General features: G+C 44.2%; 1 protein-coding gene across 2 annotated transcripts in view; it reads right to left on the bottom strand.

The window, feature by feature from the left end:
* Positions 1 to 11,594, bottom strand: part of PLCL2 (phospholipase C like 2) — a 99,578-nt gene extending 87,984 nt beyond the window's left edge. The window contains exon 1 of one of the 2 annotated variants that reach the window (XM_035318216.1): positions 11,066 to 11,594. In XM_035318216.1, coding sequence (XP_035174107.1) covers positions 11,066 to 11,371 — 306 coding nt within the window. In that variant the 5' untranslated portion in view covers positions 11,372 to 11,594. The remainder of the gene's footprint in view (positions 1 to 11,065) is intronic. The other variant, XM_035318215.1, reaches the window with a different exon arrangement.
* Between the last annotated feature and the right edge of the window lie 928 nt (positions 11,595 to 12,522).

Genomic DNA, 12,522 nt, shown 5'->3' with positions numbered 1-12,522 from the left:
AAAGAAAGAAAGAAAGAAAGAAAGAAAGAAAGAAAGAAAGAAAGAAAAAGAAAAAAGAAAAAGAAAAAAATGAAAAAAGAAAAAGAAAAAAAAAAGAAAAAAAAGAAAGAGGAGACACTCCTAGATACCCCTAACAAGGACTCAGGACAGCACTCTACCAGACATCTTGCACCATTTCTATTTTCAGCAGCTCAAGTGACACAGTGTTGGGATTTCCTTCTGAGATAATGCTGTTGTATCAGTCTCGTGGGACTCAAAAAATTGTAGTTATTTTTACCTTTTACTGCTTACTGCAACCACTTAAGACCCTTTTAGTCCTCAGCTGAATTCTGAGAGGAAACATTAGATGCAATCCTGTTTTCAGGAAGCTGTCTGAGCTCATTGTTATACTCTTCACGCATTTCCTAAAGACTAGAAATGGCTTTTTAGCTTGTCTGGACTCTGACACAAGCATCCTGTAAGATCCCCACATATTATAAAAGTGAAAGGAATAAAAGATCGGGTAAAATAATACATTATATTACATGAGTGTTGGACAGGAACCTTAAAATGCAAAAATCTAGGACCACATTTATAAATACAAAGTCCTTCCTCTTTCTTTAATATTTAACAGATTATTATAAAATAAAAGCACTTTTCTTAGTAATATATTTTTCAGCTTTATGCAATGTCCATGCTATTTTATTCTGTTAATGTGCAAGCAAGCATACTCCACCACAGCTAGAAGCTAGACGTACTAATCAGCAATGTTTTATGTCACCAGCACCATAAAAAGACTTTGTAACATGCTAAATGATTTCTTACAGACCTTCAGTCTCATGCAAAGATGTTAATGCCAGCCACTTCCAACACAACAGGCATCATCACCAGCACAGCCACCCTTGTACAGCTCTTCAAAGGGGAAGTTTTAAATATTTAGTAGAAGGCTTAAAGAACACTCTCCCATTACCAGTTAGTGGCAGTAGCACCATTTAAATCTGCGATTAACACAACATTAAAATTACATATACTACAGTGCAATTTAGTATCACAATATTCTTAAGCCTTCATTATGCTATAGTGGATTTACACATTTGTCTAGCACACGTTTTAAGTTTTTAGTCTCCCACTGCAAAAAATAATAAAATGGAAGAAAAAAGAATCAGAGGACACCAGATGAAGCAAGCACAGAACAACGTACATAGGGGGAACAACTAAATACAGCAAGATTTTTTAGGCTGGAAAAAAAAGATGACAGAGCAAGTATGACGAACACCTTTCAAGTCATGTGTGTAATGGAGAAAGTGAGCACAAAACAGTTGTTTTCTATCTAACACAAGAACCAGGGAATATCAAGTAAACAAGCAGGTGCCACGTAACTTCAGGCAGGAAGGTGCTTCTTCTCACAACATGTTGTGAAGTTAAGAAAGTGCCACAGGACGTTTCAGTAGTGAAAAGCTTACAAAAGTCAACCTGGTCTTTGACAATTAATGGGAGGAAAAAAAAGCATATGGAATATCAAACACAAAGACATCTTCAGCTCCAGATAGTGGAGCCCTGCAATTATGGCTGGGAGCAGACGCCAGGAAAGGATGCTTTTCCGATCCTTCTGTGTCACAGGGGTGACTGCTGGAGGCAGGCTAATGAGCCACGTGGACTTCTGCTCTGACCCAGGGCAGCCTTCCCTAAATTCACACGAGCTGGCAATTTGTGAGGAGAGTTTCTGAAGCGCAGTGGGAGACAGATGCATCTAGCCTCCGCTGCGCAGTCAGCCTTCCCTGTACGTTCAGGCCGCAGCCCTGTCTGTGGGACTTCGAGCCACTGTGAAGATTGACAGCCTTGTGATGGACTCCATTTTGGTGCTCCTTTTTGGGGATCCGTAGACACAAACCATGGCTCTATTGCACACACACACACACACACACAGCGAGCTCTGCTCTGTCCTAGCACGTAGCAGGGCACAGAAGGGTCTCCAGAGCTGGGCCTGGCCATGTGCATGGTCTCTGCTGCTGAAGCAGAAACGCGAAGCTCTGTGAGGGGTGGGGAGAGACTGCAGAAGGGAAGCAATGCGCAGACAGGACACAGGAGGACGAGGTGACACAAGCTGGAACCAGGCCACGCAGGACTGTGACAGAGTACTGTTATGGATTCTTCCACGGTCTGATTTCTAAACCCACAAAATACCAACAGACAACACACAGCTTTAAGAACTCAGTGCCTTCATTCGCTATTTATTCACTAGGTTTTATTGAGGTTGGCCACTCACTGAAGAAGGAGCAAGCACGAGGCGCAAGGTTCTGCCATTTCAGCTGTGGAACGAAGAAAGCTGAAAACTGGCAACCTCAAACAACACTTGTGTGATGCATCACCACATCGACTGCCATCAGGGAGAGCTGGACTTCAACAAACGAAGTACGTCCAACAGCCATAGGGGGTTCTTCAAAACCACGAAAAAGCTAACACGGGCTGAACGCAAAGCTCCTTACGCCTGCTCTAGCTTTCTCCACTGTGTGGTAGCAACGTGCCATGACTCAATACATTTTCTCATTTCACATAAATATTAGTCTTTAACTCTTAGATTTACACTGGAAATGTTTTTTGAAATTATCTTCTATCAGCATATTTTACAAAAAAAAAAAAACTGAATTAGACACCATTCTCTGTAAATGGCAGAAAACATTTCAGTTGATTCAAGTAATTGCCTGAAGCAATTTATTGCCAGTTATTACTTAGTTTCTCCTGCCTTATGTAGCGATAATGTATGTGCTTGTAAATACATAAATATTGCAATGACTGTAAGTATTATTTTAGCAACCTGAAAACTAACTTTTTCTACATAATATCCATGACAGACATTAATTCTGCCTCTAATTTACTAAAGAAAAAAGTATGGTAGGGTGTATAAAAATTAAAGCTGCTGCCTTGCCTTTTTTTAAAAATAACTGTTCCTGTACGTTTACAGGAATTACCTCAATAACCCAATAAACAACTGCCTATCCTAAAACCACCAACAATAACTTGTAGGAAGAAAACAAACTAAACAAAGCTTCGACAGCAAGTTGCATTCCTGTCCTTTTCTTTCAAATGTACACTTAAATAATACTAAGATCAAGAATCAAGCAATGAAATTAGATACTATCTTTTATTTAAATAAACAGACATTTACACTTTATTTTAAGGATTGTGGTTAAATAAAACTGTTGACAGACAATGTCAAACACTTCTGTCACCAGGAACTGGGCAATGAAATATATAAAGCATCTGGGATTTTCCACCATTAAGAGGGCGCTTCACGAAACTGAAAACACGCAGACCATTCTGCTGCTGCAGAGTTTCACAATCATTCTTTCTCACCCATCCTACACTGAAAGGGCAGCGAAGGATGGGGATATGTTCACATACATGGATGCTAACAAATCAAAGCACACACGGAACCTTATGCTGTTCCGCCTTTTTTAGTGAAGGCAAAATAATAAGGCTGATAAGAAGAAAGACCAAAAGAAAAAAGAAAAGAAAATAGAAGGGAAAGGAAAAAGAAGTAGTAGTCACAGAAGCTCGAGCATAAAAAGAACTTGAAATTTCTCTGGAAGTGCTCTCTAGCAAAACATCAGCAGTTCTTTTTCTTCTGCAATACTGACTATCTTAGAATTTAGAGGAAATATCAAATGATTTTCAGCAATTTTAGCAAAGGCATGAGGACAGTCGTAACACTAGTATGCATAATACCAATTATCCGCTGTATATTCATAAGATACATATTTTCTATACCAAACTAAAACCCACAAATACGTTGCTTTTGTGGAAGCAAGTATTTTTACAGTCAGTTTGAAAATCTGGCTTAAAAAATTCTTACATTTTATTTTTTATTTTTATAAAATTCTCAGACATTGAAAAAAAAAAGTTGTTTGTTTATTTATTTAAAGACATTTCCTGCCCGCCTGTGCTTATGAACTATGTGCTACAGTTTCCTGAAGACAAATGTTTGGTATCTGAAAAGATCCCTGAACACAGTGAATAGTTGGATGTACTCAGGGATATTTTATTACTTATTCCAAAGGGTGAAATTACATCACAAGAAAGCCCCAGGGAGCCACAAGAGGCAAAAACTAACCCCATCTATTTAACATTCCCAAGGCTGCAGCTGTTAGCACTGTGGTCCTCAGCACTGCCAGTCTCCAGTGCCATGCTGTATCGTGCTCTTCACTGTCTTGAACTTTGATGCTTTGTCACAGTGCAGGTCTAGGAGGGAAGAAGCAGATGAACACAGCCATGCCCCACTTCAAATGCAAGGGACTAGCAGGCCTACACCAACTGTTCTTGGAAGCTAACTAACTAAGAAGAAATCAGAGAGGTGCAGCAGTCAGGAGGATGGGCAACATAGCCGTCCGAAGGATTGCTGCATCCCTGATCTCCTAAAACAGGGAGAAATAAGTACAGTGATGGTGCTATCCCCTATTTCAAAGGCATGCCAGATGTGAAAATTGACTGTAAAGCAGTAAGGATGGTTTTTATAAGCACAACTGAGAGAAAGATGATGCTTGCTACTGACTCTCCTTAATGACAAGCAAATCAGCCCCTTTCAAAGCAGCCTTTTCTTATCCCAATCCTACAATCTATTATAAGTATATTCATAATTTCATACTTAGTGCCTATTAATTTATTTAAAGGCATCTTCTCATAAATTTTATTTCTGAACTAGATTCAGCAACATCATATTGCCCAGTTTACATGCAGTAAAGAGCAAAAATAACTAATTTTTAGTTTAACCTTAGGGTATTATAATTTAAAGAAAAATATCAGACATCATTGTATGATGGCAATTGGGAGCATGCTGAAATCTGGCTGTTCACATGAAGATGGAAGAGTTGCATTCATGTTAGAAGGTAAGTTAAAATCAGAAAGAACCTGACACATTGAAGATGTGATCAAAAATAATTAGAATGCAGTCAGCAGGACAAGTACAAGCTTTGAAACTCCGTGCAGATTATTGTTTTTGCCCACAGACAACGAGCAATAATCCATCAGCAGTTCTGCACAGAAGGATCACAAACTAAAGGTGATTAAAAGACAAAGAGCATCAGAGTGAAATTGATGAGCAGTTGATCCTGTAACAAAGCGGTAAACCAGAGCAGACTGACGTCTTGAGGTCTGTACCAGCCCTATTTTTAAACATTCTTTAATACACACATGCTGCTGCTTTTCAGCGTATTTTCCCCTTCTCCATTTATGTTAAACGAACTATTATAAATGCTTCTTCCCTAAGTCTACCCGCTAGTCTATTTAGATATCTGAATTTTGAACACGATCCCAAACTAGTGTTCAAAGGTAATTATTTTATAATCAATACACAATATGACAGCATGTGTTTTAACTTTATTTATCCCTTAAAGACAGACAATTGGTACATTTTATTTAAGGGAATTTTTAATAGAGTTAGTGATAAAACACGAAAACCTGCCTCAAAATCACCCATGGACCAGGAAAGGCTGGAAAACTACACAATTAATTTGATCTGTCATCCTCAGTTTTAGTTTTTTAATCTTCCATGAATGCAAGCAAATCATGTGAGCCATGGGTAGGAAACCATGGCTTGAATTCCCAGTTTTAACAAAGTCTAAACTAATAGTCGCATCTCTGATCAAGCCCAGAAACAGGCATAAAAAAAATCTCATCAGGTATTCATAATAATTTTTAAATTCCATTAATTGATTTTTCACTTTACAGACTGAACATGTTTCATGGATATTCTAAGGATTTGAGGGTGGACGGTGTGAAGGAGTTGCTATTATTCACAGTAGCCGAGCTTTTTAGGCAGTCAACAGAAATAGATAAGCTCTTCCAGAAGAGAAGTCAGAGAAGCTAGATTTATCCAAATTAAACTCCCACTCCAAGTCATCTTTTGGAAAAAAAAAAAAATGTTTTCTCTTCATTGACTACAGTAGGTAAACTCCATGCTGATCATGGGTAAAACGAATAACCTGGTGTGTTTCCATAAACACCTTTTGTTTCTTTTTTTCTTTCAATAGCGTTACACATATCCAAGCACAATTTTGATGACTGCAGTCTAGATAAAGTACTAAGGCAAATAAAAATATATACCAAATGCAACGTCCAACATTCCTATTCAGTGGCTGCACCAAAACACATCCCAGCCCAGCCTGGGAGTTTACAAGGAGTAAACTGCCTGATATATACGTGTGTGTGTGTCTAATGTATATATGTATGATACTATAACCACGTATCTAACATATACAGCTTTTGTATGACAGAAACGTGATTTACGACAAGCTACCATAACACTATTGTTTTTAAAAAGTTGCATTTTTTAAAAATTAGGAAACCACTCCAGAGTAAGCAGCAGAAGATGAAGCAGAAGAAACACATATACCAAAAGGTGCACATAACTTTCTATGTAGTCTAGGCAAAAGTGCCACAAACCAAAGTGAAACTAACACCTAAAAGAAAGCTCCAGGGTTTGTGATGCTGCAGGTAGCCACTCACATCTCTCATGCTATCTGATGAAGCAAAAAGATGTAATCATAGCTTTACTCTAGAAGAAACTAAGAAAAAAAAAACAACCAACCACATCCAGAAACAGCCCCTCAGAAAGTCTGTGCTTCCATTGTCTCGTTGAAAACCAGCCCGGGCTAAGGTGTAGGAGTACCTGAACTATTGCAGACGTGTTTGCTAATGATGTGTTTTTTGTGGCATCATTTTTGGTGTCAATGAACACGTGTGTGCTGAGCAAATTATTTTCCATTGCTGGGACATTCATAATGTCTTTCGCACAGATAATCTAGAACTAGGAAGAATAAAGCTCATACTGCAGGTTTTTGTTTCTAAGGGGAAAGGGTGTGGAGCAAGAAAGCATATACAAGTTCTCTCACTCTTTAAGACTATTTTCTTTGAACTTGAAGAGCCTTAGCACCTTCGAGCCTGTTAGTGCTCAACCAAGTTTACTTGAAAATGTCCAGCGCATTGAAGAGTTACTGGGGCATAAATGCTTATATGTAGCAACAGCATCATTACACAGGCTCCTTTCCCAATCTGAAAGATGGCTGAAAATCACGTCATTTCGTATGCTTTGAACTGATTCCAACAACCTAACCCCTTCCTATCATTTCAGGTGGAAACTGAATGTGTATGATCTACTCCTGGATCTCTGCTAAGACTCACTAACATGCCATTTTGGCTAAGGTAATATAGAACTGCAGAGAACCTCGATCTACTGAAAATACTACTTTAGAGTCTACTGTGAATACAAAGAAAGAGATTTATTAAAGCTTTTAAAACAATCACCGTGGTAGAAAATACTGCATAACATTCTCCATACTTCATATTTTTTACACCTGATACAAAGAAGCATACAGTATCAACTGGAAATATAGAGGACTGAGAATGAGATAATGATATATGTTGGCATTTTAATGAAAAATAAGATCCAGACGCATATGATGCAAGATTCCCTTAACTGTATAAAGACACCGACATAAGAATGCTCTATTTCAAAAGCAAAGCTCTGCTGAAAATTATATCCCGCAATATCTGCCTGCTGAATTTGATTCCTTTCTTCTCACAGACTTTAGAACTTAAAAAATTGCCAATGACCAACAAGGGTGTGACTCTACTAAATGAAAGTTTAAACTTACACCCAGAAAATAAAGGGAGATATAAATTTATCAGTTAATAAATTTATTGACAATGAGATCGGTATTACTGTATGAAAACACACACACACAAACCGGACTTTGCTTCTACACACATACTGGTAGCAACACTCCTGCTCACAGAGCGCCAGGCCACTTTCCTCCATTCATTTCTTGCTGTTGTCTTCCCAGACAACTGCAGTCTTCTCCTCAAAGCATCTCTTCTCATTTTAGTACTTTAACAGCTCTCCTAACCCAGCCATTCATTTATACCGCTGGATCTCTTTCTGTCCAGGTCTACCGTTCTGACAAGCTGTGAGGTTCCGTACACATTTATTGTCCATGGCCTGGAGGCCCCTGGAAGCAGGCAGCTCAGAGGAAACACACGTACCACAGGTCATTTGCCTTCTTAAAGTTCCTCAGTCTAACCATCTCAAGGTCTTTTTAAGACATGCAAAAGTACCCCACGAGAAACAAAGCAAGCCTGCTGCCAACTGTCAGAGCTAAAAGAAGTTCACGCGATGCTTACATTCACCTGGAATTGCAAGGTGGACTCACTGGAAATTAATGGCATAGAAAATTATAGGAACTACTCTAGAAAAACCATTATAGGAAACCATAGCTAGTTGCCCCAAGGAAAGCATTTTGGAAAAGCAAAACACTGACCTAAAAGAAAAAAAAACATTTGGTACAAATACTTGGTATGTAAATTAGTTCACAAATTAGCTATCTGAAGAGCCTAAAGCCCATGAACATATCATATGCCGTCACTACCATCTTTACAAAAATCAGAATCTCATAAATGCGACGGGTAACTAATGGAAAATGGAAGTCTCTATAAACACAGATATGTATGCCCTAACCCTCAGGTCCAGTTCAGCAAAGGAAAGCAATGAAACAGGCTATTCCATAAAAACTGTTAAAAGTTAAGGGCACAATCTTTAACACTTTCAGCCTAAACAGAGTTTATACATCAGAGTTAGTTTTCACAGGAATAGTGATCCTATCGCCTGTCATCATCCTAGACAACTCTTCAACCTCAAAGAGCAAATCCTCTTGTCCCATGATGCAGATGAACAAAATAAATAAAAGGAAAAAATATGGAATGGGTAAAAAAGAGAAAGAACAGAGGCTGCACGTAAGAAAAAAAAAAAAAAAAAGAGGAAAAAAGGTAGCAAATGCAAATAAAAAAAAAAAAAAAGGAAAAAAAAAAGGCATCAACTGTTCTGAGAATAGTCCTGTAAATGGACAACCAACAAAAGCACAGACTAAAAACAGAACAAAATATTACCATTGCCTGATTTTTATGTGCAAACATGCACTTCAGAAGAGTTTAATCTCAACTGGAACTGCTATTCAAACACCAATTTTCTGCTTGTGACTCAAAAGCCTACACAGTAATTGGCAGGAAAAACATTTAAAGCATTAGATATCCCATAACCTTGCATTTTAAAGATCAGCTGACATAATTCTGTGTTTTGCACAGAAGTATGAGAACTGCATTTGCATGGCACAGACCGGTTTCCCAAGGTTACTCCCAATATTCATCACTCAGGTAAATTACTAAAATTCTAAGAACAGTTCTGAAAAATCGATTACAAGTTACTTTTTCCACTCGGTTTTACACGCTTCTGCTCCACAAGAGGAGACAACAAGGCTTACCACTCATGCCAGATTTTCCAAAAGGTTTCATATTGAAAACTAGGTACCTACGCAACCTGATTCAAACTACCTGCAAACTGCTGAAGCAAGCAGACAGGAGAGTATTCAGCATATTTGAAGACAAGTAGTTTTTCCCAGAAGCATTGAAACACTCATATCTAAAATAAATATGGAGCACATAGCTTTAAAAGCAGTGCTGTCAGATTTTTCCACTCCTAACTATTTAAACAACACCAAGTTGTATCAATCACTTCTTGGCAGCCAAACAGATTACCGTTCACATTTGCAAAGCAGTTTTCATCAGTAATAATACCAGAAAGTTGAATAATTTTACATTCCAGTGTGCTGTCATTTCTCTAGAAACTAAGAACCTTGACTTACGTATCCACGAAATGTAATCCAACACAGATTTCCTTATCTCGTGATTCTCAGTTTTAGCATATCACATCCCTGCGTCCTGTATCCTTGTTTGGCCCCCGGAGAGGCAGAAGGCTGCTGTACGACCAGATCGTAAACCACAAAGTAGTACGATGGCACGTTGCACACTGCAAGCAACGTATCGCCTTTCCGGGGCTACCACAAAAGGCAAAAAAACAGTGTTCGGAATTAAACAGACTCCTAGAAACTCACTAGAAAATCCAGTAAATACTACGTTACTCCAACACCGAGTTCAGTCGCCCCGTTTCCATTGTTGTAATTTCTTTCACACACACATAAACGTACACACCCAGCATCACTGCTTGAACAGGAAGGGTGGGTGCGGGCTGTCAAGTGCACTCCACCGCCGGCTGCCCTTGCTCTCCCCTTGGTGCTTAGAGCAAGGGCCAGGAGACACCGACACAACTTGAGATAGGCTGCTGGTCCCGAAGCCCCACGCGCCTTTGTTATCCGGCTAACAGAACTTCATAAGCCGGCTTTGGGAGCACAGACGTGATTAAGAAGACAACACATCTAGCTAGATTTTGATCGAGCTGATCTTGATTAAACTCGATTCTTAAGTGCCCCGAGCTGTGCTTTATTTTACGGTTAGTCCAGCCGTTACACACACTGAGTCATTTCGGTATGATCCCTCCACCTTTCCACCGGAGTTCAGACAGCTAACCCACGACAAAGTGCCACCTCTCAGGAACCAAGGGTTTAACACCAGAACAGAACAACTGTATTTGTGTAAGCAGCTGTATAAAAACCCTCACAGTCCTTCCACCAGTCTACATGCTACCATTGCTGTTCCCCCTACTTTTGAAGCAGAAACATCGTTCAGAATATGCAGAGTGAAGTATAAATAGAGCTTGTTCCTACAGGTGAAGTACAACACGGTCTCCTGTTAAACGAGCTGCCACCGCTAATGAGAAGAAAGCTCCCCGTTCTGCTGTCTCCCAGCCCAATGAGATCCCGGATCTCCCATCACCTGCTGTGTGTCTGTCACACACACAAGCCAATGGAGCCACAAAACTGCTCTGCACAGGTGCATCCCAAAAAATAAGGGGACCGTGTGATCCCTGCCTTTCCCTGCCAGCGCGGTGCCCATGTTGTCCTTCCACAAGCCCCCTACGGTCTCTGGCCGAGCCTTCGGTCCCGATCCACCCCAAAACACGCCGCCCCCCCCCGCCAAGTGTGCAAGCGTGCAACGCCGTCCGCTCCTGACAAAGGGAAAAACCGGCTCCCCTCGCCCGAGAGGGGGGGGAATGAAACAGAAAAAGGAAAAAAAAAAAAAAAAACAAAAAAAAAAAGGAAAAGAAGGAGCCCGGGCTGTCACGGGGAGGCGCGGGTGCCCTCACCTTAATGATGCTGCTCCTCCGGGGGATGCCGGGCTTGCCCTCTCGCTGCAGCCCCCCCGGAGCCCCTTTCTCCTTGCCGCCGCTCTCCGGGCTTCCAGGGGGGGCCGATCCCGGCTCCTCGCCGGCCCCCAGCGGGGCGCAGTCCCCGTTGGAGACCCTGCCGCCCGCGCTGTCAAAGCGGGATCTCCCTCCTCCTCCTCCTCCTCCTCCTCCGTCGCCGTCCCCTGCCCTGCAGGCCACCTTCCCCCGCAGCGGCCCGGGGGAGGCGGGCAGCCCCCCGCCGCCGCCGCCGCCGCGCTCCGCCATCGGCCTCCCCGCGGGCACGGCGGAGGCTTCGCCGCTGCCCCCCGGGCTCGGCGGCGGCTGCTCCTCTTTCTTCCTCCTCTTCTTCCTCCTCTTCCTCCTCTTCCGCTTTCCGAGCGCCTAGGGCCGGGGGGTCGGCGGCACGGGTCTCCCCCCGCCGCGCATCTGGGGAGGGCGATGAGGGGTGGGGGGGGGGGCGGGTGGCGCCGCGCCTCGGTCCGCGGGCAGCACCTGGGGAAGGGAAGGGAGAAGAAGGGAGAGAGGCGAAACGTGACGGGCTGCGCTCACACGAGGCGGCGGCGGCGGGCGGGGGAGCGCCACAGCGCGGCGTGCACACGCGGGGACACACGGACACACACGGGCGGACACACGGACACACGCGGGAGGGAGGGAGGGGAAGGAGGAGGGTCAGCCCCGAGCCCCCGCACCGCCACCACCCCGCCGGGCCGGGGGTAAGGGGGGCGTTCGGGGGTGATGCCGGGGCAGCCCCGCGCCCCTCCGCCGCCTTCAGCAGGGAAGCGAGCGGCGGCGCTGATGGCGCCGCTTTCGCGCTCGCCCGAACGCCGCAATCGCAGAAGCGGGAGCGAAAAGAGAAGTTGGAGGAAAAAAACCCGCCCCGAGAGCCCCGGGCACGGCACGGCGCGGCCGCGACCCCGCTCCCCTCCGGCGGGGCCGGCCGCGGGGCTCCCCGCAACTTTTCCTGGGTGTCCCCGCTCCCTTCCCTCAGCCGCCCCCCGCCCCCCCCCGTGGCCGCCACCCCGGGGCACCCCGGCCCCCCGCTACCCACCTCGGCAGCAAGGTGACAGCCGGCCGCCCCCCGCCGCTGCAGTGGCCGCTTTCTCCCCCTCTCGCCTCTTCCCCGCTATGGTCGCCGCCTCTGCCCGGAGCCGGATACGGAGCGAAAGCGAAGCCGCCTTCCCTCCGCTCCCCGCGCCGCCTCCCCCGGCACCGCCACCGGCACCGGCAGGGGGGAGACGCCGGCAGCGCCGCGGGCAGAGCCGGCCCCGGCCGCCCCCGCCGGGAAACTCTGCGGGAAGGCAGGGGCAGGGCAGAGGCAGCCGGCCCGGCTCCCCCCGCCCGCCGCTGCCGATCACGGGGCCGGCCCGGCGCGGCTTGGGCGGCCCCGCCGCCAGCACCCCCCGGCGGCGGCTGGG

Source organism: Oxyura jamaicensis, chromosome 2 (assembly GCF_011077185.1).
Source record: "Oxyura jamaicensis isolate SHBP4307 breed ruddy duck chromosome 2, BPBGC_Ojam_1.0, whole genome shotgun sequence".
Taxonomy (NCBI): Eukaryota; Metazoa; Chordata; class Aves; order Anseriformes; family Anatidae; genus Oxyura; species Oxyura jamaicensis.
The sequence above is the reverse complement of the archived record's forward strand: the minus strand, read 5'-3'. Positions and strand labels throughout refer to the sequence as shown.